Source organism: Rhinoderma darwinii, chromosome 3, assembly GCF_050947455.1.
Source record: "Rhinoderma darwinii isolate aRhiDar2 chromosome 3, aRhiDar2.hap1, whole genome shotgun sequence".
NCBI lineage: Eukaryota > Metazoa > Chordata > Amphibia > Anura > Rhinodermatidae > Rhinoderma > Rhinoderma darwinii.
The window spans coordinates 189,684,399-189,711,147 of NC_134689.1; the positions used below are offsets into that span (position 1 = coordinate 189,684,399).

The 26,749-nt window shown below is 41.3% G+C and overlaps 1 protein-coding gene across 2 annotated transcripts in view; it reads right to left on the reverse strand.

Moving 5' to 3' along the window:
- The window catches only part of POT1 (protection of telomeres 1), an 85,928-nt gene that overhangs the window by 57,537 nt on the left and 1,642 nt on the right, over positions 1 to 26,749 (reverse strand). For both annotated transcript variants that reach the window (XM_075857174.1, XM_075857173.1), the window contains exons 3-4: positions 7,819 to 7,949; positions 6,397 to 6,687 (exon numbers count right to left, since the gene is read on the reverse strand). In XM_075857174.1, the coding sequence (XP_075713289.1) occupies positions 6,397 to 6,687; positions 7,819 to 7,949 (422 nt within the window). The remainder of the gene's footprint in view (positions 1 to 6,396; positions 6,688 to 7,818; positions 7,950 to 26,749) is intronic.

A 26,749-nucleotide genomic window follows, 5' to 3' on the forward strand; every position in this document is an offset into this window, starting at 1 on the left:
CAACCCCCCCCTGCAACTAAATTGTGGGGTGCCGATTGGTTGCCATGGCAGGCAGAGGCCTATGGAAGTCCCGCCAGATCTAACTTTATTGCTCTATTATTAAAAGCCTTATTCACAAGAACGTGTTAAACGTCCGTGTGATGGCTGTTGAAAGAACGACCGTTACATGGACCTAGACTACCGTGCAAAAGTTTAGGGTCACTTAGAAATTTCCTTATTTTTGAAAGAAAAGCAGTTTTTTTCAATGAAGATACATTAAATTAATCAGAAATACACTCTATACATTGTTAATGTGCTAAATGACTATTCTAGCTGCAAACGTCTGGTTTTTAATGCAATATCTACATAGGTGTATAGAGGCCCATTTCCAGCAACCATCACTCCAGGGTTCTAATGGTACATTGTGTTTGCTAACTGTGTTAGAAGGCTAATGGATGATTAGAAAACACTTGAAAACCCTTGTGCAATTATGTTAGCACCGCTGTAAACAGTTTTGCTGTTTAGAGGAGCTATAAAACTGACCATCCTTTGAGCTAGTTGAGAATCTGGAGCATTACATTTGTGGGTTCGATTAAACTCTCAAAATGGCTAGAAAAAGAGAGCTTTCATGTGAAACTCGATAGTCTATTCTTCTTCTTTGAAATGAAGGCTATTCCATGTGAGAAATTGCCAAGAAACTGAAGATTTCCTACAACGGTGTGTACTACTCCCTTCAGAGGACTGCACACACAGGCTCTAACCAGAGTAGAAAGAGAAGTGGGAGGCCCCGCTGCACAACTGAGCAACAAGACAAGTACATTAGAGTCTCTAGTTTGAGAAAGACACGCCCCACAGGTCCTCAACTGGCAACTTCATTAAATAGAACCAGCAAAAAACGCCAGTGTCAACGTCTACAGTGAAGAGGCGAATTTGGGATGCTGGCCTTCAGGGCAGAGTGGCAAAGAAAAAGCCATATCTGAGACTGGCTAATAAAAGGAAAAGATTAATATGGGCAAAAGCACACAGACATTGGACAGAGGAAGATTGGAAAAAAGTGTTATGGACAGACGAATCGAAGTTTGAGGTGTTTGGATCACACAGAAGAACATTTGTGAGACGCAGAACAACTGAAAAGATGCTGGAAGAGTGCCTGACGCCATCTGTTAAGCATGGTGGAGGTAATGTGATGGTTTGGGGTTGCTTTGGTGCTGGTAAAGTGGGAGATTTGTACAAGGTAAAAGGGATTTTGAATAAGGAAGGCTATCACTCCATTTTGCAACGGCATGCCATATCCTGTGGACAGCGCTTGATTGGAGCCAATTTCATCCTACAACAGCACAATGACCCAAAGCACAGCTCCAAATTATGCAAGAACTATTTAGGGAAGAAGCAGGCAGCTGGTATTCTATCTGTAATGGAGTGGCCAGCGCAGTCCCCAGATCTCAACCCCATAGAGCTGTTGTGGGAGCAGCTTGACCGTATGGTACGCAAGAAGTGCCCATCAAGCCAATCCAACTTGTGGGAGGGGCTTCTGGAAGCATGGGGTGAAATTTCTCACGATTACCTCAGCAAATTAACAGCTAGAATGCCAAAGGTCTGCACTGCTGTAATTGCTGCAAATGGAGCATTCTTTGACGAAAGCAAAGTCTGAAGGAGAAAATTATTATTTCAAATAAAAATCATTATTTCTAACCTTGTCAATGTCGTAACTATATTTTCTAGTCATTTTGCAACTCATTTGATAAATATAAAAGTGTGAGTTTTCATGGAAAACACAAAATTGTCTGGGTGACCCCAAACTTAACGGTAGTGTATATAATTCAATGTGGCCATTCACACGGCAGTTATTTCAACGGACGATGTGAGGGGTCCGTGAGAAAATAGGACATGTCCTATTTTTTCACGCTTCACGCATCCCTCCATAAACTCTAGTCTATGGGGGATGTGTGACACCACCAACATCCAGCAGCGCACAGGGCACGGATGCACCTCGGACGTGAAAAACGTCAGTGAATCTAGCCTTGCAAGAGACCGGGCTTAATAGTAAATAAAAGCAATACACTGGAATACATAAGTATTGCATGAGCGATCTAACAATTGCATGGTAAAACTCCTAAAAGAACTAAAAAAGAAAAAAAAAAAAGTTGAAAATGTTTTAAAAAATTATAAAAAACAAAATATAAATACGTGAAAGTTTAAAAAAACACAAAAAACAAAAATACCTTTTTCCCAAACAATTGTTAGCAATAAAATAAAATAATTGGCAGCCGTGTCTATAGAAATCTAAATTATTAAAATATCACGTTATTTAATGAATGGCATAGAAAAAAAAAAACATTCACAATGCCACTGTGTGCCAATCACCTCGCTTCCGAAAAATAAATAAAAAAAATATGGAATAAAATGAGGTAAAAAAAAGGTTATATGTACCTCAAAACGGTATCAACGTAAAGTACAGCTTGCCCCCCCCAAAAAAACAAAAACATTATACCGCACATTGAACACCGGTCAAAAGAAACCCAAAAAACAATAAATCAGAATCGCTGCTTTTTTTTTTTTTTTTTTTACCTCACAAAATAATTTAAAAAGTTTTTTAGTAGAATATATAGAACATTAAATAGTACCAGTAAAAAAAAAAAAAAAACTAACCTTCACACGACTAGGGCGACGGAAATGTGAAATAAGTTATGGCTCTTGGTTTGAGACTATGGAAAAGCTCAAATGAAAAAACTAAACTTGGCCGTGTCTCCAAGGGGTTAATTACAAGAGTAATATTACTAAAATTAAACCATTTGTTTCCCCTTTCTCGTTGTCTTTCCACAGGTCATGTAAAATTCTATGAACAACATGGTTAGATCATAATCCAAATGTAATGATCCCCACTAATCTATGGGATAAAATACCTGAACTCCGTTGCTAATCCCTTGGTCAGATATAGAATACTATAAAAGATTATTGTACTGACTATGATACAGAAGAGGTCACAAGTGCAGTGCTTTGGCTAGCTCATAAGCCATGTATTAAGGGGTAAGTGAAGTGGATCTCCAGCTTTTAACACCCTGTCATTTTAAGGCTATGTTCACATCTATATTCTGCTTTCTGTTTATAACGGAAAGCAGGACGCAGTGCAGAATTGGTTGTGTAACAGATTCCTCCAGCGTCTGACTGACCCCAATTGAGGGTGCATACTGCTGTGCAAAATGTGTGCACATTGCCTGTTGGGAAGCCCAGATCCTGGATCTAAATTAGCAACTTCCAACACGGAGAGCCATTAAAAATATGAAAAGGAGTTTGCTGATCACGGAGCAGGCACAGGCTGGGGCAGATACATTGGAGGATGGCAGCATGGAGGTGCAGGAAAATGAGGCAGCTAGCTGTGTGATAGTAAGGCGGCGGGATAAATGGAAGAGTGTCAGGGAGGATAGTCCTGATCTAAGAGTAACGTTTTTGTTTGTTTTTTAAAACGAGCATTTTTGGCCAAGTTATGACCATTTTTATATTTATGCAAATGAGGCTTGCAAAAGTACAACTGGGCGTGTATTATGTGCGTACATCGGGGCGTTTTTACTTCTTTTACTAGCTGGGCGTTGTGAATGGGAGTGTATGATGCTGACGAATCAGCATCATCCACTTCTCTTCGTTAACACCCACCTTCTGGCAGTGCAGACACAGCGTGTCCTCACGAGATCACGCTGTGACGTCACTCACTTCCTGCCCCAGGTCCTGCATCGTGTCGGACGAGCGAGGACACATCGGCACCAGAGGCTACATTTGATTCTGCAGCAGCATCGGCGTTTGCAGGTAAGTCGATGTAGCTGCTTACCTGCAAACGCTGATGCTGCTGCAGAATCAACTGTAGCCTCTGGTGCCGATGTGTCCTCGCTCGTCCGACACGATGCAGGACCTGGGGCAGGAAGTGAGTGACGTCACAGCGTGATCTCTCGAGAACACGCTGTGTCTGTGCACTGCCAGAAGCTGGGTGTTAACGAAGAGAAGTGGATGATGCTGATTCGTCAGCATCATACACTCCCATTCACAACGCCCAGCTAGTAAAAGAAGTAAAAACGCCCCGATGTACGCACATAATACACGCCCAGTTGTACTTTAGAAAGCCTCATTTGCATAAATATAAAAATGGTCATAACTTGGCCAAAAATGCTTGTTTTAAAAAACAAACAAAAACGTTACTCTTATCTACATTGCAGCGCCGATCTGCTGCAATAGGAGATAGGGGTTGCAAAATCTGGTGACAGAGCCTCTTTAAATACCTGTACCACTTGCAACACCGGAGAGGCAGCGGCAGATTAACCCCTTCCCGACATCCGCCGTATATATACGGCGCTGTCGGGAAGGTGTTCCCGCAAACCGCAGTACAGTTACGTCGCAGTGATGGTGCGGGCTCAGAAGCAGAGCCGGCTTCATCACCGTGGGATGACAGCTGTATTATACAGCTGGCACCCTCCTGTAACTTCCAGGACCGGAGCTATTCTCCGATCTGGCAGACTAACCCCTCAGATGCTACACTCAATAGAGCGCAGCATCTGATGGATTTTAACCCGACCGGCAACGCAATCGCTGGGTTGCTATGGCAATCGGAGGCCAAATAATGGCGTCAGAGTCGGTCTTGTACGGGAGCCGATGAGGACCCGCCTGCGTCGAGTCCTCATAGGCTTGCGGTCAGTGAATAACTGACAGCGCTAATACACTGCACTACATATGTAGTGCAGTGTATAAGAGTATGTGCACACGATAACTGCATTTACGTCTGAAATTACGGAGCTGTTGAACAACGCAGGATCCCTATGCGCTGAGTAAATGGAGAGAAGTGAATGACGCTGATTGGTCACTGATTGGTCAGCGTCATACACTCCCCTGTACAACACCCACTTGGTCTAAAGTAAAAACACGCCCAGTTGGGCATTAAGAAACTAATTAGCATAAAGCTAAAATCGCTCATAAAGTGGTAAAAATAGATAGTTTTTCTAAATAAAAAACACTGCTGTCACCTACATTATAGCGCAGATCTCCTTATGTAGGAGATAGGGTACTTATAATGTGGTGACAGAGCCTCTTTAAGAGCCAATACCCGTTGACCGGTTAAATGAGTCTCCTGTAAACATATGATATGTGGGGAATGCTTCTTCACAAAATTAAAGACATGAGCTCTCTTAAATTTAGAGTGAAGCCCCCGAACATTCCAACTCAGTATCTTAATTGAAGCCATAATGCATCTGGAGTTGATACAGCAGCCCGATACCACAGGCAGACAGGAAACCTGAAAGGACGGAAAGCCAGAGCACAACAATCACACAAGCAGACATCAACATTAACATATAGAACAGTACTATATAAACCATAGTATCCCCTGTCAGACACTAAACAAGCCAAGTGCAGACCTTTACCCTGTAACTAAAGAACTACCAGAGAACAGTGGTCTCGGACTAAACCCTACAACACTAGGACAGTCCCAGACCTGACTACCATAGCAAGGTAATAGTATTGCAGACATATCACATATCAGGCCATAACCACGCCCACCCACCTAATATATATGAAGATCAAAGCATGTATTACAAAAACTGGCATACAGATCTTAGCAGCCTGCCATAAAACTTAGAACATCAGCACAGACTCTTGTCCATAGTATAAGCATTCAATGAGGAGAAGCTACTCCAGAAGCATGCGACGCAGCCTCCGCCCATTCCAGAGCCTCCGTGGAGGACAGAAAGAATTTTGATGTTGGCCCGTCAATCACTCTCAGTTTGGCAGGATAAAACATGGCATATTTATATCCCTTCTGCTGTAGTTTTACAGACTTCCGTAAATTGAACACGTTGCCTTCTGATGTTAACCGAGAAATCCGGGTAGATGGAAATCAGTTGAGAGTTGTATAGGATAGTCCCTTTTTCCCCGCTGCTCACCTACCTCACAGCCAGAAGAAGACCCTTTGCATCAGGCGATAATGCAGTCCTCAGGGCTCCTCAGCCACCACACTGCACATGCAGAAAGCACAGGGGAGGAGGCCGCACCTTGTTAGCCGATCGCGCCTTCAGCTCCTCTCAGTCAACACCACGCGCCAACTGGAAGTACCCGGCCGCACTCCGTTCCCGACTGCAATCCCATGTATGCCGGGCCACACCTCATATCGTCTCACTGGCAAGCACCGGAGGGTAAGTGGACACCTGTCCCCGCTGTGAGGCGTTCAGATCCGCAGGATGGTAGTAATATTTGCAGGATAAGGAGTCAGGGAGCTCAGTGAAGCACGTCTGCTCAGTCAGACATCCGGCCACATACCCCATAATTTAAAGAATTTTACAGTATTTAGGGAGAGATAACCAAGCTGTAGTTTCGGTGAAATATTGAAAAATAAATAGAATATAAATAAAGGTGAATATAAAGTGCATATATGTAAATTACCTTAAGGAGATATGAGGCCTTATCAAGCTCTGCTTTTCCAACAAGCTGACACATCAAATCGAAATACTGCCCAGGCTGAACATCTGATAAATTCCGTCTTGAACTAGAAATACCTTGTAGCCCCAATTGCCACTTCCGTAAAGTTTCTACAGTTCTCTGGTCTTCTGTAGTAAAGTTGTAACTTTTACTAGTGGTCCTTGGAACAACTGGAGAATCAACAGTACCTTCAAATACTAGTGCTGAGAAACCACTACTATTAACGCCTTGATATTCATCGTTAAACTTCTGGATCTAAGAGCAAAAAGATGAAAAAATATAAATCTAATTTTATATGAAAAAAATCACAACATTTTACTGACTTGCTCAGTGAAGATTATCATCTCTATATTAGGATTGGGCAGCAATAAATCACTGATTAGGACCGCTAGTACTAAAAATAAAATATATTTTTATGTATTCGCTGTTAAAAGTTAGACAGTACTCAAAAAACAACGACATACAAAACCAAAACCAGCCATGAAAAAAATCAACCCTGACCGCCACAATCTGCCTGTGAATGCCTGCTCATTTGTGACGCATGCATCGATCATTGTTACAAGGAGGAAGAGACAATTAAAAACAGAACAAAAATAGAAATGGAGTGCTATATACATCTGATTAAAGGGTTTTCCGGGAGTTTAAAAAGTAGGAAATGTGATCAAATAAATAAAATAACCAATACTCACCTGCTAAATCCCCATCACACCAGCGCCAATGCTCTGGTGGTCCCGCTTGTCTTTGTTTACTTGTCCTGGAGTCATGATGTCACGTGCATCCATATGTCCGCTGCAATCATCACTGAGGCCAGTGTTTGACTGCAGCGGTCACATGAATGTACTACTTGTCATCGCTGCAGAAAAGTAACAAAGACCGGCGTGGACCACCGGAGCATTGGCGCTGGTGTGATGGGGATTTAGCAGGAGAGAATTGGTTATTTTATATTACTACATTTCCATCTGTCAAGGTAATTTTTAAACTGCCAGTAAACCCCTTTAATGAAACTTTTGTGTCTCATTCCTGAATTTTGCATCCCAAAGTGTTTCCCCTGCGACTTTTTAGATCCCTCAGAGGACAAAAACCATTTAGGCCAGTTTCACACGGGCGTATTCGGTCCGTGAAATACGGTCCGTACTTTGGCAGAATTTCCCAGACCGAACACAGTTCACTATGATGCTATAGGAGTCCCTGCCTCCCCGTAGAAATACTGTCCCGTACTGTAATTCTGTTTTCGATTATATAGAAGAGACAGTATCGAGAAGGGGTACTACTGTCTAATATAGATCCGGTCCAGATTCTGCAAACATGGGTGCTTCACCTAGGGAAAAACTTCTTGGGCGTTAAAAAAAATAAAAAATAATGGAGTAACCGCCTAAAAAAGCATACCTTTATTCTGTGAAATCGAACAATATCCCCAATTTTATAAATTCGTGGAAGTGCATCTTGATTTCCACTGAAAAGCATACACTTCAGCTTGACATTGGATTGGTCCACTATGGTAATAATAGAACAAAAATCTGTAATAGAAATGGAAAGAAAAAAAAAAAGAAAAAATTACTTTACCTGGCTGTTCAACTATGCTAAAATACTAAAATTTAGGCTCTGTTCAGATTTACACGACAGGGAAAAATGACCGTGTGATGGCCATCAAAAGGCCGTTTTCATAACAATGTAGTTCTACAGATGTATTCACGCGTCCATTTTTTATTTTTTTTAACGGCTCGTGAATACCGGCCGACAAAAAATAGGACCTGTCCTATTTTTGGCTGTTTCCACGTTCAGACAGACCCATAGAACTGAATGGATCAGTTTTTAACGGCTGTTTTACAGAAATCAATTCTTGTGAAGGCTGATAAAAACGGATCTTGACCCTCACAAGAGGACTCCCGGCACTGCGCTAATTTAAGCGCTGAGCCCAGGGAAGATCTTGACGTCACTGTCCATATATGGACAGTGACATTAGGGGCTTTGAGATACTGGAATCCCCGGCAACACTCTCACCGTGAATTCCGCTCCTAGAGGGAGCCCCTGAGGTCAATGCCCAAGTATGGACAGTGACGCCGGAGGCTCCTCCAAGAGCAGAATCCCTGGACAGAGCGCTATCTTCAAGGTGTGCGTGGCACTATCTACATGGGCATTGTGGCACTATATGGGAACTATCACACTTTATATGTGGGCACTATCTACAGGGGCAGTGTGGTGTTTTCAGGGGGTTGGGTCAAAAAAACCCTGACAAAAAAATCCATCAGTTTTTTTAACGGCCATGAAAAACTGATGGCAAATGACCATTAAAAACGGACAGACTGACTGGAAATGGATGAAAATTTGGAAACATACTGATGCAAAACTGCCGTAAAAAACTGACCATTGATCAGTTTTTATGGCCATTTGTTTTCACGGTCGTTTAAATTTGGATCCTATAGGCTACATTCAAAGGATTGAAACGGGAGAATAGCAGAAGGGATTCTACTGACTTGGGAATATAATTCTTAGATTCTTTTTGTTTTTTTATATAGGTTATAATTGCATAGCAGAGTACAGTATTGTGACCATTAAAAATACAAGGAGCCTGACACCAACTGATGCCATTTGCCATTAGAAAAATCCCATGAAAATCAATGGAGATACAGAAAATCACAGTGAAATGTTTTCATTAACAGAATAACATGAGGAACCTTTTGCCATTTCATGGTTTATGCGCTACAGCTGCTCTTCCTGCAACTACTGGGAAAATGAAGTTGCCCAAATGATCAACCAGTTTTTAAAGCAACGGAGAGTTCCCAATTTTGTCTTGACTGCACATAAGAAATTTCTCTGCTCGCTCCTCCTTCCACCCACTCTCCATTTCTGTCCATCACGTGTATGTTCCTGTGATAGTCACACCTCCCTGCCTTTTCTGTCTACATGAATCAGTGGGAAAAATGAAGGCATTCCTACAGAGGTAGAAATGCTCACATGACAGCCCAGGAGCTAGCAACACAAGCTCTATTCACTTTAATTCAGATCAAATCCTGGGAGAAAACATTTACGAAATAGGCTCCAATTTTCAAAGTATCAATAGTGTACCCTAATTTACACCTATCCAGGAAACTTTGAAATTATGACCGGGGAAAAAGCTTTAACCCCTTAGTGGCCAAGCTATTTTTTACGTTTTTTCAGCGTCTCATTCAAAGAGATATAACTTTTTTATTTTTGCGTTGACTTCGCTGTGTAAGGTCTTGTTTTATGGGAACAAGTATTTTTTAATAGCCCCATTTTGGGGTACATTTAATTTATTGATTAACTTTTATTTACTTTTTTTTGGAGTGGGAATAAAAAAAAATAAATACAGCAATTTCGCCACTTTTTTTTGCTTCCTAAATTTACGCCATTTACCGTGTAGTATAAACACAATAACTTTATTCCGCGGGTTGTTAAGATTGTAACAATACCAAATTTATATAGATTTTGTATGTTTTACTACATTTATAAAGTAAAAACACTTTCAAAATTATTTGGTTTTAGGTCTCCATATCTGAAGAGCCAAAACGTTATTTTTCGGTGGATGCAGTTGTATGAGGGCTTCTTTTTTTTTTTGCGGGACGAATTGTAGTTTTTATTGGTACCATTTTGGAGTGCATGCGACTTTTTGATCACTTTTTATTTTTTAAGGAAGGATTCACAGAAAACAGCAATTCTTGCATTGTTATTTATTTTATTTTTTTACGACGTTCGCTGAGTGGGTTAAATAACATAATATCTTTAGTGTTGAGGTTGTTACAAACGCAGCGATATCACAGGTGTAACTTTTTTTTTTTTTAATAAAGCATTTTGTAAGGGAAAAGTGTTTTTTTTTCATTTTTTTTTTTACTTTGGATTTTTATTTATTTATTATTAACTTTCTTAAACTTTTTATTTTTTTATAATTTTTTTTTTACTAGTCCCACTAGGGGACTTTACTGTGCGATCGCTTTTATAATACATTGCAATACTTCTGCATTGCAGTGTATTACTTGCCTGTCCGTGTAAAATGGACAGTCATCTGCTAGGCCACGCAGGCATTAATTAGAGGCAGACCTGGGGGCCTTTATTAGGTTCCCGACTGCCATAGAAGACACCAGCACCCTGCTGTCTTATCGCGGGGTGCCGGTGGGGTGAGAGGAGGCCCTCTCCCTCCAAAACCACTCAGATGTGGCGCTCGCTATTGAGCGCCGCATCTGAGGGGTTAAACGGGCGAGATCGATACTTTTTCGATTTCGTCTGTTCGAGCAGGGCTGCTCCCATTTATTTATTCCAATGCAGCGCCGTAAAAAAGGCAATTGCATCGGAATAAAGTCAGTTAGTGGCCGCCGTAAAAACACTAATGGGCGGTCACTAATGGGTTAAAGTAGAATTCCCAACTTAGCCATTTTTGGCACATACACAGGATATGCCATAAATGTCTGATAGATGCGGATTCCAGCTCTGGGACCCACACCTATTTTGAGAATGGGGGTCAACCAACCCTTGTTTTGCCTGGTGTGACGGCTGCATACGCCGATTCTAAGCAAGGGTTGTCTCATAAGGGACAACCCCTGTCATTTGCCCTATTAGACCACATCATATATTATAGTTATCAGAGTGACTAATGCTTCAGGGGGAGGAATATTGTACTGTATTTACATTTTACTTGCTTTACCAACCCCAAAATTTTACTCCCAGTAACGGAGTATTATTTGTTAAAAATATAACTATGTATTTAAAAAAAATAAAAAATACAACCCTGATGGTATTCATATTAAATATTTATAGAGGAGTTTAAGGACTGCTTTACGCCAGTTTTCTGGCGTTAAAAAGTCACAAATTATGGTGCTCGCTATATTTGAGCAATAACGTGCAACTTTTTGGAGTTTTCAAAAAGTGGGTGTAGCTTAGTGTGAGGGGACGGGGCCATTCGTGGCCCGAAAAATTTACTATATTTTACACCACTTTCTGTTGTCAATTAGAGCGGAAAACTATGCCAGCTTGTAGATAGTGTAGATTCCACTTTCCGGCGAACGTACAGCATAAGATGCGACAAATTAAAAGGTGTGTACTTCTTAATAAATTAGTCGCCTCTTACTCCTGGGGGCTACAGACTAAGACTGGCGTATGTATGAATAAACATCACATCCTACCTGGTAGTGATGTATATTCATTATCAGGACACTGCAGTAACGTTATAGTGTGTGTATGTAGCTGCACATAGTGATATAACTATATTGCTAGTGCAGTTTAAATGAATGGAGAGAAGTGTATGACGCTGATTGGTCACTGATTGGTCAGCGTCATACACTCCTCTGTACAACGCCCAGTTGGTCTAAAGTAAAACAAGCCCACTTGGGCATTAAGCAACTCATTAGCATAAAGCTAAAAATCACTCATAAAGCGGTTTAAAATAGATAGTTTTTCTAAATAAAAAGAATTACGGTCACCAACATTACAGCGCCGATCTCCTTATATAGGAGATAGGGCACTTATAATGTGGTGACAGAGCCTCTTTAAGGCTCAGAGCCCATTTTTCAAATCTGACATGTGTCACTTTATGTGGTAATAACTCCGGAATGCTTATACCTATCCAAGCGATTCGGAGACTGTTTTCTCGTGAGACATTGGGCTTTAGGTTAGTGGTAAAATTTGGTCAATATATTCAGCGCTTACTTGTGAAAATTGAAAAATTTAGAAAAAATTAGCATTTTTCTGAATTTAAATGTATCTGCTTGTAAGACAGATAGTAATATCACATACAATAGTTACTAGTTCACATTTCCCATGTCTACTATTGTTGGCATCATTTGTTGAACATTATTTTATTTTTCTAGGATGATACAAGGCTTGTTGAATACGCACACTGATAGAGTATTCCGTTCCGTAAATTAACAATTTTACTGCCTGAAGATAGAACGATTAAAATTGATTTATTAAATTGTTTCATTAAAATGAGCCATCTTAGCCCTAAGTAAGAATGTAAACAGGCTCAGATAAGGTGGACAGTAATAAGGAGAGGTGTGCTGATGTGATAGTATAGTTGCAAACACCAAGCACCTCCTCACCCCTCACGATATATTCTACTGACACACCTCACTGACTAACAGACAATCCAACGCGTTTCAGTGCCACATAAATAAGTGCTTGGTGCTTGGTGTTTGCAACTATACTATCACATCAGCACACCTCTCCTTATTACTGACCACCTTATCTGAGCCTGTTTACATTGTTACTTAGGGCTAAGATGGCTCAGTTTAATGAAACAATTTAATAAATCAATTTTAATCGTTCTATCTTCAGGCAGTAAAAATGATACAAGGCTTAGAACATAAGCAGCAATTTCTCATATTTTGAAGTGAATTTCAAAAGCCTCTTTTTTTTTAGGTAGCAGTTCAGGTCTGAAGTGGCTTTGAGCGCCTTCTATATTATAAGCCCCCATAAACACCCTATTTTAAAAACTGGACCCCTCAAAGTATTCAAACCAGCATTTAGAACGTTTCTTAACCATTTAGGCGTTTCACAGGAATTAAAGCAAAGTAGAGGTGTCAGAAAAAACTTTTTATGCAATTTTTTCTTGTTGAACAGAAGTTTTTACCAAAGAAAGGCAACTCAATATTTATTGCCCAGATTCTGCAGCTTTTAGTAATATCCCACATGTGGCCCTAGTGCGATAATGGACTGAAGCACAGGCTTCAGAAGCAAAGGAGCACCTAGGGGATTTTGGGGCCTCCTTTTTTTTAGGCACCATGTCTGGTTTGAAGAGGTCTTGATCGCAATTCTAATACACTGCACTACATGCATAGTGCAGTGTATTAGAGCAGTCAGCTACTCGCTGACAGTAAGCATAGTGGGTCCTAACTTTGACAGGACCCACTAGGCTTCCGTAGATGGCATAGCCCGAGGCCATTGCTAGGCCTCTGGTTACCATCGCAGCCATCGGCGTCCGCTATCATGTAGCGGGACGTCGATGGTGGTTTAACCCCTAAGAAGCCGCGATCGCTATTGAACGCAGCTTCTAAGAGGTTAATCAGCGGGGATACCGCGATCTGTCCCCGCTGAAGGAGCTGCGGCAACTGCTGTACAAGACAGCAAAAGGCACTTAACAGCTCCGTGTGTCAGCCCCGTATGATGCGCGTGGTGCTTTTCTGTTTACATTCATAGTTTTACTGCTGTTGCGCGAATCACGCGCGTCCCACGGAAGTGCTTCCGTGTGGTGCGCGTGATTTTCACGCACCCATTGACTTCAATGGGTGCGTGATGCGCGAAATACGCACAAAGAACGGACATGTCGTGAGTTTTACGCAGCGGACTCGCGCTGCGCAAAAATCACTGACAGTCTGCACTGCCCCATAGACTAATATAGGTCTGTGCGAAGCGCGTGAAAATCACACGCATTGCACGGACGTATATCACGTTCGTCTGAATAAGCCCTAAGTCAAGGAGCGGGAAGGGGTTAAAGGACCAAGAGAATCTTTTTGTTTTTACCTCATCAAATTAGTTTTATTTTATTCCTTTTATTTTTAAGGCTTCAAATCTATTAAAGAAGTTGTCCAGGCCCAAAAAAATTTGATGGCCTATCAGGATAGGTTATTCACTGCCTGTATGAACATTTAACCCCTAGGCGCACCACAACGCAACTGTACGTCCGGGTAACCAGTGTCTTAGCGCACGGGGACGTACAGTTACTGTGCAGCTTCCGATGCACACGGTCGGCGATAGTGTGCACCGGGAGGCCAGCTGTCCCTGACAGCTGACACTCCACTGTATGCTGATCAGCGGCTTATTTCTGCTGATTTTGGCAATTAAACCCCTTAATTGCGGTGATCTATTGCAATCGCCGCAATTTAGGGGTTTCTAGCACATCGGCAGACCTCACAATGAAATCGTGAGGTTTGCAGATGGCTAGCATGGTGACCGGAGGCCAAGTAATGGCCTCCATGTCTGCCATGTACGGAAGCCTATCAGGACCAGCCTCCTGATAGACTTCCTGTCAGAGTGACAGGATGTCACTGCCGCTTAACGATGCACACTGTCGGTGACAGTGTGCATCGGGAAGCCTGACAGCTGACATTCCACTGTTGCCGATCAGCGGCTCATTGCCGCTGATTTCAGCAATTAACCCGTTAAATCCGGAGCTCGATTGCGATCTCCGCATGTGGGGGGTTTGTAGCACATCAGCAGCCCCCATGCAATTGTGGGGTCTGCTGATGCTTGTGATGGCACCCGGGGGCCAGACAACGGCCTCCAGGTCTGCCATGTATGGACCTCTGGCTGGTCCTCGTAGACTGTCGGAGTGACTGTGACGTCACTCTGACAGTTGGAATACATTACACTACCTAGGTAGTGTAATGTATTCTAGCAGCGATCAGAGCTGCAGGTAAAAAAAGAAAGTGTAAAAAGTAAAGAAGTAAAAAATGCTAATAAAAATGTTTTACAAAAGTGTAAAAATAAAATACTTTTTTTTCCTAAAATAAGTCTCTTATTATAGGAAAAAAGGGATGTTAAAAAAAAAAAACAAAAAAAACCAGTACACATATTTGGTATCACCGCGTTCGTAACGACCCAATCTATAAAACAATAATGTTATTTTTACCACACTGTGAACGCCGCAAAAAAAGCAAACTAAAAACTATGCCAGAATCACTATTTTTTGGTCACCGCCCCTCCCAAAATATAGAATAAAAAGTGATCAAAATGTCGCATGTACCCCAAAACAGTACCAATAAAAACTACAGCACGTCCCGCAAAAAAGCCCTTACACCGCTTTTTTGACTGAAAAATAAAAGTTACGGCTCTCAGAATATGGTGACAGAAAATAAATTTTATAAACAAGTGATTTTATTGTGCAAACTCTGCAAAACATAAAGAAAACTATATAATAGTATCGCCGTAATAGTACCGACCCGCAGAATAAAGTAAAATTGTCATTCATAGAGCATTATGAACGCCGTAAGAAATAAAGAATTTAAAACGCCAATATCACTGCTTTTTGGTCACCAAAGCTCTAAATAACATGTAATAAAAAGTGATCAAAAAGTTGCATGTACCAAAAAATGGTACCAATAAAAACTACATCTCGTCCTGCCAAAAATAAGCCCTCACACCGCTCAATTCATGGAAAAATAAAAAAGTTATAGCATTTGGAAGGCGGGGAGTGAAAAACTAAAATGGAAAAGCAAAAAAGGATCAGTCCTGCAAAGGTTAATTAATTTCTATTAAAAAATTTAATTACCACCACATGTGGGGTATTGTCATACTCGGGAGAGATTGCGTTACAAATTTAGGGCGACTTTTTCTCCTTCATCCTTTGTGAAAATGAAGAAAATGCAACATTTTAATGGACAAAAATGTTTATGTTCATTTTCACAACCTAATTCTACTAAATTCTGCAAAAAACCTGTGTGGTATAAATGCTTACTATACCCCTAGAAAAATTCCTTGAGGGGTGTAGTTTCCCAAATGGGGTCACTTTTGGGGTGTTTCCACTGTTTTGTTCCCTCCAGGGCGTTGCAATCGCGACATGGCACTAAAAACCAATCCAGCAAAATCTGCGCTCCAAAATCCAAATGGCGTTCCCTGCATTCTGAGCGCTGTCGTGGGTCCAAACAGCAGTTTATTACCACATATGGGGTATTTCCGTAATCGGGAGAAATTGCTTTACAAATGTTGGGGTGCATTTTCTTCTTTATTCCTTGTAAATATTACAAATTTCTATGTTTTTAAAAAAAAAAAAAAAAGTAGATTTTCATTTCCACAGACTAACTCCAATAAATATAGAAAAATACCTGTGGGGTCAAAATGCTAACTATACACCTAGATAAATTACTTGAGGGGTCTAGTTTCCAAAATGGGGTCACTTTTGGGGGGTTTCCACTGTTTTGGCACCACAAGACCTCTTCAAACTCGACATGGTGCCTAAAATATAATCTAAACATAAGCAGGCCCCAAAATCCTGTAGGTGCTCTTTTGCTTCTGATGCCGGCGTTTCGGTCCATTAGGCCACTAGGGCCACATGTGGGATATTCCTAAAAACTGCAGGACCTGGGCAATGAATATTGAGTTGCGTTTCTCTGGTAAAACCTTCTGTGTTACAGATTTTTTTTTATTACAAATGAATTTTGGAAAAAAAAAGAAAAATGAAATTTGTAAATTTCCCCTCTACTTTGCTTTATTTCCTGTGAAACGCCTAAAGGGTTAAGAAACTTTCTGAATGCTGTTTTGAATACTTTGAGGGGTGCAGTTTTTAAAATGGGGTGATTTATTGGGGGATTCTAATATAGAAGGCCCTCAAAACCACTTCATAACTAATCTAGTCCCTGTAAAAATAGTCTTCTGAAATTTTCTTGAAAATGTGAGAAATTTCTGCTAAAGTTCTAAGCCTTGTAACATCCTAGAAAAATAAAAGGACGTTCAAAAAACGATGCAAACATAAAGTAGACATATGGGAAATGTTAGTGACTATTTTGTGTGGTATTACTATTTGTTTTATAAGCAGATACATTAACATTTTGAAAAATGCAAATTTTTGCAAATTTTCTCTAAATTTTGGTGTTTACCACGAATAAATATTGGTTTGATGGTTTGCATCCTGAAAATCCACTGGGCCTCCTTTTGCAAAATCCTCCTATCCCAATTCCCCCTCCAAGGCCCAATGCACAGGAACGTGTTTTTGCGGCCGCAATTCACCCGCAAATCTGTGGATGAATTCATTTCTATGGGCCCATGCACACGACCGTGGTTTCCACGATCCGTGCATTGCCCAAAAGCCTGGACCGCAAAAAGATAGGACTTGTCTTATTACGGACGTATTTTGCGGTCTAGGCACATTGACATGAATGCACATGGCCATGTGCACGGCCCGCGATTTGCGGGCGGCCCACGGGTGACACACTGCGGCCGTCCGAGCCGCAAATCACGGCCGTGCACACCACACGGTCGTGTGCAAGAGGACTAACCGGGGGCCTCACAAGTTCCTTCCCCTGAAATCTTAATACCGTAGAGTCACCTTGGTGACATTTCTAAACACATCTGGAAATCGGGGTATCTGCTCTTCTACTAATATCACATATGTGATCTCCGATTCTGCTTCTGAATTCCCTCTTGGTTTTACCCACATATTGCAATGACAGGTGATAAGATATACCACTTCCTGGGTCTTGCAATTTATGAAAGATCTGATGCAAAAAAATCTCACTGGTGGTATTGCCGCTAAAGGTTTTACTTTTCCAAATCGAACTACATGCCCTACAGCTGCCACACTGAAACGTATCCTTAACAGTAGTTGTTAGCCAGGTGGTCTTGCCTCCACAATCCAAATGACTATGTGCTACCCTGTCCTTGATGTTCCGTCACCTCCTGAATGTAATAGCGGGACTGTCCCCCACCAGATCCCCTATATCTGGGTCTGCTTTCCAGATCCCCCAGTAGGTTTCTAGGTTCCTCCGGACATCATCATGTGCAGCGTCATATGTCCCTAAACTTTTCCTCAATTGGGGGTTGTTCTTTGGGATCCAAAAAGGAGTCTGTTTGATTCGAGAACATGCTGATAGGCTGTTCTTCGTACTCCTTTAGGGTACCCTCTTCGTTCAAACCTGTCCCTTAGATTCAATGTTGACCTTTTAAACTCAGACATCGTTGAACAGTTTTGTTTTGGCTCTGATGTATTGGACTTTAGGTATGCCTTTTTTTTTTTTAGGGCTCTCGGATGCCAGCTGTTCCAATGGAGCAAGTTATTAGTTGCTGTATCTTTCCTAAACACGTCAGTTTGAATATATCCTAGATCCGGTTTATGCATACTGATGTCGAGGAATGTGATGTCACTCTCCATGATCTCAGACGTAAGTGACAGACCAAGATCATTAACATTAAGGGCCGAGACAAATTCTTTGAATTTGTTCTGAGTTCCAGACAACAGAACCAACACATCATCTATGAATCTGAGCCATAGCACTAGCGAAGATGCTCATTTATCCATAGGCTCACCAAAAACCACTTCTTTCTCCCACCAGCCCAAAAACAGGTTGGCATGAGTAGGGGCACATGGGATTCACATGGCCACTCCTCTGAGCTAGTGGGAGATTTTGGTGTCCAACGTGAAGAAATTGTGTTCAAACAAACCACAACAGCTTGATGACAAACCTATTATGGACATGAAATTGGGTACCCCTGCCTTGAAGGAAGTACTCCACAGCCCTACGCCCCAGTTGGTGGGTAATAGGGCTGTAGAGCGCCTCAACATCAAGGCTAGCAAGGAGGACATTAAGTTCTCATAGTATCCCCTCCAGTTTTCTCAGCACATCACTCGTGTCTTTCACATGCGATGGAAGTGCTGTGACAAAGGGTCTGAGGATTTTATCGACATACAGGCTGGCGTTTTGAGAAATACCTATCAGGATAGGCAATCAAGATCTGATGGGTCCGACTCCTGGCACACCTGCCGATCAGCTGTTTTAAAGGGGCCGCAGCACTTATACGAGTGCTACTTCCCCCTTCATTTCCTTTACTGCTCATACTGTGAATCTCCGACACTGGTAGCGGTGGTTCACAGTATCACAGCCTTCCTCCATTGAAGTGAATGGGAGAAGGCTGTAATACTGTTAATTGCAGCAACAAGTGTGTCCGGCGATTCACAGTGTCAGAAGTAAAGTAAATGACGGGGAAAACAGTGCTCGTAGGAGTGCTGCGGCCCCTTCAAAACAGCTGATCGGCAGGGGTTTCGGGAGTCGGACCCCGACTGATTAAATAAGGATGGTCTATCCTGAGGATAGGACAACAATTTTTTGGGACTTGACAACCCCTTTATTTGTTTAGGTATCACTTTCGGGTAAATATAAGGTAGAGTTTAATTTAGTATGGGGAATGTATAAAAAAAAGCGAATTATTTTTTGCATTTTTTTGATGCCGTTCACCATTCTAATTAGAGGACATAAATAGAGAACAAGAATATGAGGATATATAATAAGTATATGTTTTTGTGGCTTTGATTAAATAAAATGTAAAACAAAAAAAGTTTTTTTAAATTGCGTCTGTCTGTGCCGAGCCGTTAGCGGCCAGCGTTACATAGTGAATGGTAGAGTAGGGACCTAACGGCCCCCTGCTCTACCATTGGATTCAACTATCTGCAAAATACAAAAAAATAAAAAAATGTGCAAGGTGGTTATCTGCACTGAATTATAATGTGCTGAATTATAATTTTTTATTAATTGTCCAGCCTTAAATGTGTGGCTGTCAATCACAGCCACACTCCCGCTTTTGATCGCACAGCCACAAAAATATCAGCAATGACGTATATGTACGGCATCCTGCGGGCTCTATATCCCGCCTATGATGTACATCATTCTGCATTAAGGGCTTAAAAGAGGAAATAAAAATCAAAACTTAAAAGCAAGAATTTCAAATGGCATTAAAAATGGTTTATATTTATATTTTGTGCCAGTTATTGTGAAGTTGACCCAGATATTACCAGTTATTTCAGTCACAGAAAGTACAGTTGGAAAGCTACAGATTATGAATTTCTCTGGACCAGGTTCCGTACGGAAGAAGTTTGGAGAGGAGTTCAGAGAGAAATGAATATTCATTGACCGGCATACATGTCATTAACCCCAGGATATCCCCCAGCAGTATATACTGAGCACCTAACAGAATATAAAACCTTTCATTCTATACTCTATCCGGTCTTAAAAAATTCTTACACTTCTAAATATACTAAAATGCAATTTTAAGGATAATTTATTTATGTTCCTGCGGAGTCCTCATTATTTTGTAGCTTCAAGGAAAGCTAGGTAATTTGGAATATTTAATTATCCCTGCATTATTACTAGCCACTTTATTGAAAAATTTATTATTGAGCAAAATTCTGCCTAACAAGAATCTTATTGCAAGTAAAAATTATCTAGTACAGAGCAGGTACTACGTTCTCAGTGGAAGGCAAGTTACACCATCTACCAGGAAAAAAAAAAAACTGTGTGTCTCTGCTTTGCCGCATTCAATATGGGATGGGGGCACAGGGACCACGCACATCACTTTCCAGCAGGGGAGGAACAATGCTGAAGTTTATTTCTTATTAAAGAGGAAAGTATTATTTTTTTCTTGGTTCAGGGACTATGGAGAACTTATGTTATTGATAAATTACAATGACTAGGGTGCGCCGAGTAGAATAGAGCGAAAAGCAGTCAAAAAACAGGGAGAATGGGCTTCAAAGTCGGCAAATAGTGTAATTTGAGGAGTTAAATGACTGGCCCACTGAGCTCATACTGCAGGCCCACATAGATTGATGCACTGCTTTAATTTATTTTTAATCCAGGCTGGTCCAAAGTGGTTTCGGGCACAAAAGATGAAAACCACAGAAAAAAGCCATACTTATGGACACAGTAAAAACTGGCATCAAAGTGGGCAGATGGCATTTACTGATTTGAATAAGAAAGTGCTGTGTTTGAGGGGTTAAATGAGTTTGGGCCACTTGCCCAAAGTGGTTCTGGTGGGCGTTAGGAAGCGCGCGGTGGACTTCAACCAATCACCAGTTCAGGCATAGATCAAAGATGCCTCAGACAGTGCCAGATTTCAGGCGCATAGTCCACAAACGCGCCACTCTAACAAATACTCTGCCCTACTCTGTGTATATATATAGACACAGCACCTAGTTCTTCCCATTGATATTCTTCCTCGCCGCTGTTGAGTTATCCAAGTTAAGTAACCTACAGATGTATGCAGATTACTTTCTTTGTTTTAAAGCGTCTCAGTCACCAGTTTATAAGTGCCCTATCTCCTACCTAATCTTACAGACGCTCTTTCCTTTTTCATCGGAGCCATGGAAGTGTCAACAGAAATCGCCTCCAGTCGCTGCATTCGGATAAACGTCCTGGCACGGCTGGAGGCAATGTCCGTTGACTTTTCCATCGCTCCAGTGAAGGACCTGTGGGAGGGAGATCACAATGTGCAGTGAAACAAGCTGGACATGAATGAAGAGATGTGTATGACGCTGATTGGTCAGCGTCATACACTTCTCTTTACAACGCCCAATTGGTAAAGAGTTAAAAAACGCAGAGTTGGTCATTAAGAACTAATTAGCATAAATCTAAAATGGTTCATAACTTGCTCAAAAATTATCGCTTTAACATAAAAACCACGGTCATATACATTACAGCGCCGATCAGATTAGGTAGGAGATAGGGCACTTATAATCTAGTGACAGAGCCTCTTTAAGTGGTGAATGAAAACGTCGTTAAAACTTACTTTTATTCGATAATGCATATAATAGACCAAAAAAGTCACAGTAAAACGATACATATGTGCAAGTATATCCATATATATGGGAAGCAAAAAAAAAGGCGATAACCACGATATGTTTTTAAATATCACGTGCTGAATAGGAGCTGGATGACGGCCTATGTGAATGTCTATGAGAGCAGTCTTCAGCCTGAGAGGGAGCACGGTTTACAGCTGAATGTGCAGGGCGCCCAGCTGAGCGCTTCTTCCCATTCTTTTCAGCAACACCTCAGCACCCGGACCCCCACCAATCCAAACTTTTGGTATGTCTCTAGGACATATCAAAAGTTTGATGAAAGCACAGTCACTCTTTAAAATAATAAGTATTGACTTCACCTCCTGGATTCCCTGATGAAGACAGAGACACAGACTGGAGGAAACACATCGGGACAAAGCATAAAGGCCGATTCTTGAGGGCTTACTTGATAAGGTAACAGGTTCTGGAAGGGGACGTCCCTCCTGGGGCGTTTACCCCACAAGTTCAGATAGCTTGTGGCTGTAGGCTAACTTCAGGGCTTATTAGGGAATTATTGATGTCCCTCTCTAGCAGTGACCCAAGACCATTCCACTGACCAGGCATTCTGCAGCAATTGGTGAGACCGTTCCAACTCTTTCTGCCTTAACATTATGTTTAGACGTCTATACTACAGTCATGCACATGATGTTTAAAAACGGATATTGCGGTTATTGCCTGTTTTTTTCTAAAGTGAGATTTATATTTTTACTTCCCATGGATATACTCGCACATACATAAATTTTTACTATGACTTTTTTTGGTCTATTAAATGAATAAATCGATTTAAAGTTAGATTATAACTACATTTTCATTCACTCCCTTGAGACATTGATTTTCCCTTGGTGGATTTTCAGGGGACTGTAGACTAACCAATCCCATCCTTGACTATTCAAAGAGAGAGATCAGCAGCACAACACAGTCCCAGAGAACATTCATAAGGGGCGTTTAAACAGGAGAAAGTTTCAATCGGTGCAGACAGTGTCAAGTCGTAGCCAATCCAACTCCAAGACTGCAGCACATGCAGTAATCAAGGTATCAAAAAAGTGTCTTTATTTCACCGTAAATAGCGACGTTTCGACCCAAGTGAGGGTCTTTCTCAAGCTTGAGAAAGACCCTCACTTGGGTCGAAACGTCGCTATTTATGGTGAAATAAAGACATCCTTGACTATTCTCAATTACCCCCTCTCTAAATCTGACATAACCCCAATGGTGTGAAATGTTAAACACATTATAAAAAAAATAACTCCAACGAACGCCATTTGTCAGCCATCCGTCGCCAATAGACTCCCATTTTTAAAAAGCACGTTGATTTACTGAATGGAGCAAGATCTTATTGAATTGGTCTCATGACAAAATCTATAATTTAGGCTTCATTCACACCTGTGTCAGAGGCTCTGTTAAGGGCCTCCTATCGCAGATCTAATCAAAAACGCTGGACAAAATAGCGGAGCATGCGGGGCTATTTTGTCTGGTAATACGACGGACACTATGACAAAAACTCGCCAGAACCCATTCAAGTGAGTGGGTAGCGCCGGGCGCCGTTTGTGTCCGTCATGCAACAGATTTGACGCTTACAGTATTTTTGTTGTTCTGCTCCTATGACAGAACAATGGAAACATCAAGCGCAAGTGTGCTCGAGGCTTTAACGCAATTCAAGAAAAAGTAAGGGTGGACAGATCTGTACCTATTTAGCGGGAATGTCCTGTCTACAGAAGTATTAGCAACTGGCCGTGCTTGTCCAAATCCTGCTTACTACAAGCAGATAACGGTCTCGCGCACGTAGCAGGCATGCCTCAAATGAAACTAGAATATCCGAACACAGATTGCCTGTAGACGGTGTACAAATTTTTCAAAGCAGCTATGAGGGCCTGCTAAATTATGCACTGGAAAAAATGTGGGCAATAGAAGATCCAAATATTGAGCAGAAAGCTGCAAAAAAGGGGAATAAAACTAAATTACATTATGCTTTACTTTAAAAAATACAAAAGAAAACAAAAGGTTTTTACTCTATAACCCTTTAAAGAGGCTCTGTCACCACATTATAAGTGACCTATCTTGTGCATGATGTGATCGGCGCTGTAATGTAGATAACAACAGTGTTTTTTATTTAGAAAAATGAACAATTTTGACCAAGTTATGACCTATTTTAGATTTGTGCGAATGAGTTTCTTAATAGACAACTGGGCGTGTTTTACTTTTTGACCAAGTGGGCGTTGTGGAGAGAAGTGTATGACGCTGACCAATCAGTGTCCTACACTTCTCTCCATTCATGTACTCAGCACATAGTGATCTTGCGAGATCACGCTGTGCTGTCACATACTCACACAGTAACTTTACCGAAGTGTCTTGAGAGAGAATAGACATCACTTCCAGACAGAATTTTTTCGTTTTTGCCTCTCTGCTGCCATAACGTGTTGTTTTTTTTTAAATTGACATGCCTATTCGAGGCCTTGCTTTATGATGGAGAAATTGTATTTGGTTCCTACATAGTTTGGGAGTACAACAAAATGACTGTAATATATGAAATTTATTTTTGCGCCATCAATATAAAATAAAAAGTGTTTTTTAAAATTTCGTCTACTATACTGGTCACGTTTCACGCGAAATTAATTATTCAGGTGCTTATGGTTGTGTAGATACCTATGACACAGGCTGCTGTAAGGGCAATGCATAGTGTGCCCCAACAGGAGACATACTGAACAGACAGCCCTAGCATCCTAAGTTCCTCAGGGCTGACTGACTGCAGAGGGTTCTCCCAGTCTCCGATTGCATCACCGGATTTCCCCTTTGATCAGGCTGAAGACACAGACTGCATCACAGGGTTAAACAGCTGGGGTTGGAGTTTCCATTGTATGTTGGTAACAGCTCCTGCTTAGAGAATGAGCGCTCACTGGAGCGCTCATAATCATTTTCTACAGCGACGCCAAAAAGTGTTGCTGTAGATCACACACTGCCCGCTGGCAAAAGACAGTGGGTAGTTGGGAAGGGGTTAAAACATTAGATGAGTGGCTCAAATTCATAGAATCCTTTGAAAAACCCCAGTTACTTAGTCAATTCAGTAAAGCGTGCCCACCTTGATGCCCAGAACCATTTTGGGCCAGCCTAGACTCTACTGAATTCAATGCGGGACATCTCTGTTTGTTAGTAGAGTTAGATTAGCGGTCCAAAGTTATTTAAAGAGGCTCTGTCACCACATTATAAGTGGCCTATCTCCTATATAAGGAGTATGTAGGAGATGGGGCACTTATATTGTGGTGACAGAGCCTCTTTAACCCTTCGGAAACATCAGCTACTTATTCAAATGAGTAAAAAGTGGCCATCTGCCTACTTTGATGCCAGCTTTTTTACGGCCGGAACCAATGTGGGTCAGCCTTGGTTCAACTGAATTTGATGCAGGACAGTCCTCTGTGTGTTGGCAGTATAAACAGTGGCTCAAAGTAATTAAACCCTTTAGGCTGGGTTCACACGACCTATTTTCAGACGTAAACGAGGCGTATTATGTCTCGTTTTACGTCTGAAAATAGGGCTACAATACGTCGGCAAACATCTGCCCATTCATTTGAATGGGGTTGCCGACGTACTGTGCCGACGACCTGTCATTTACGCGTCATCGTTTGACAGCTGTCAAACGACGACGCGTAAGACTGCCTCGGCAAAGAAGTGCAGGACACTTCTTTGAAACGTAATTTGAGCCGTTCTTCATTGAAGTCAATGAAGTGCAGCTCAAGATTACGGGCGTCAAAGACGCCTCGCATAATGCGAGGAGGAGCTTTTACGTCTGAAACGACGCAGCTGTTTTCTCCTGAAAACAGTGTATTTTCAGACGTAAAAGACAGTTCTCGTCTGTACATACCCTTAACCCCTTAATGACCGGGCCATTTTGCATGTTAATGACCAAGGATTATTTTTTGTTTTTTCACGGTCGAATTCCAAGAGTCGTAACTTTTTTTTTATTCCATCGACATAGCCGTATAAGGGCTTGTTTTTTGCGGGACGAGTTGTATTTTGTAATTGTACCATTTTTAGATGCTTATAATATATTGATTAACTTTTATTAACTTTATTTTAGGAGAGAATTGAAAATAAGCAGCTATTGCAGCATTAATTTTCACGTTATACATTTACGCCGTTTACTATGCAGCGTAAATAACATGTTAACTTTATTCTATGGGTCGGCACGATTACGGCTATACCAAATATGTAAAGGTTTTATATGTTTTTTCTACGTTTGCACAATAAAAACCCTTTTAGAAAAAAATTACTTGTTTTTGCATCAACGCATTCCAAAAGCCGCAATTTTTTTATTTTTCCGTCGATGTGGCCTTATGTGGGCTTGATTTTTGTGGGACAATGTCTAGTTTTCATTAGTACTATTTTGGGGTACATAGGACTTATAGATCAACTTTTATTTTATTTTTTTATGGGGGGAATGGGAGAAAAGAGAGAATTTTGACGTTGTTTTTTGCGTTTTCTTTGGACGCCGTTCATCCGGCGGTTTAATGCGTTCATTTTATTGGTCAAGTTGTTACGATCGCGGGGATACCATATATGTGTATGTGTGATTTGTTTTGACACTTTTACTAAATAAAACCACTTTTTGGGCCAAAAAAGTAGTTTTATTTAACTTTGACTGTAATTTTTTTATTTATTTTTTCACAAACTTTATTTAAATGTTTTACTTTTTTTTTTTTAGTCCCACCAGGGGACTTCACTATGCGATCTGCTGATCGCATATATAATGCTTTGGTATACTTAGTATACCAAAGCATTATTGCCTGTCAGTGTAAAACGGACAGGCAATCTGTTAGGTCATGCCTCCGGCATCGCCTAACAGGCAGATGCTGAAGACAGACCTGGGGGTCTTTGTTAGACCCCCGGCTGTCATGGAAACCCAACGGCAACCCGCGATTTGTTTGCGGGGGCGCCGATCGGGTGACAGAGGGAGCTCCCTCCCTCTGTCAAACACATTAGATGCCGCTGTCACTATTGACAGCAGCATTTAATGGGTTAAACTGCCGGAATCGGAGCGCGCTTCGATTCCGGCAGTTGCAG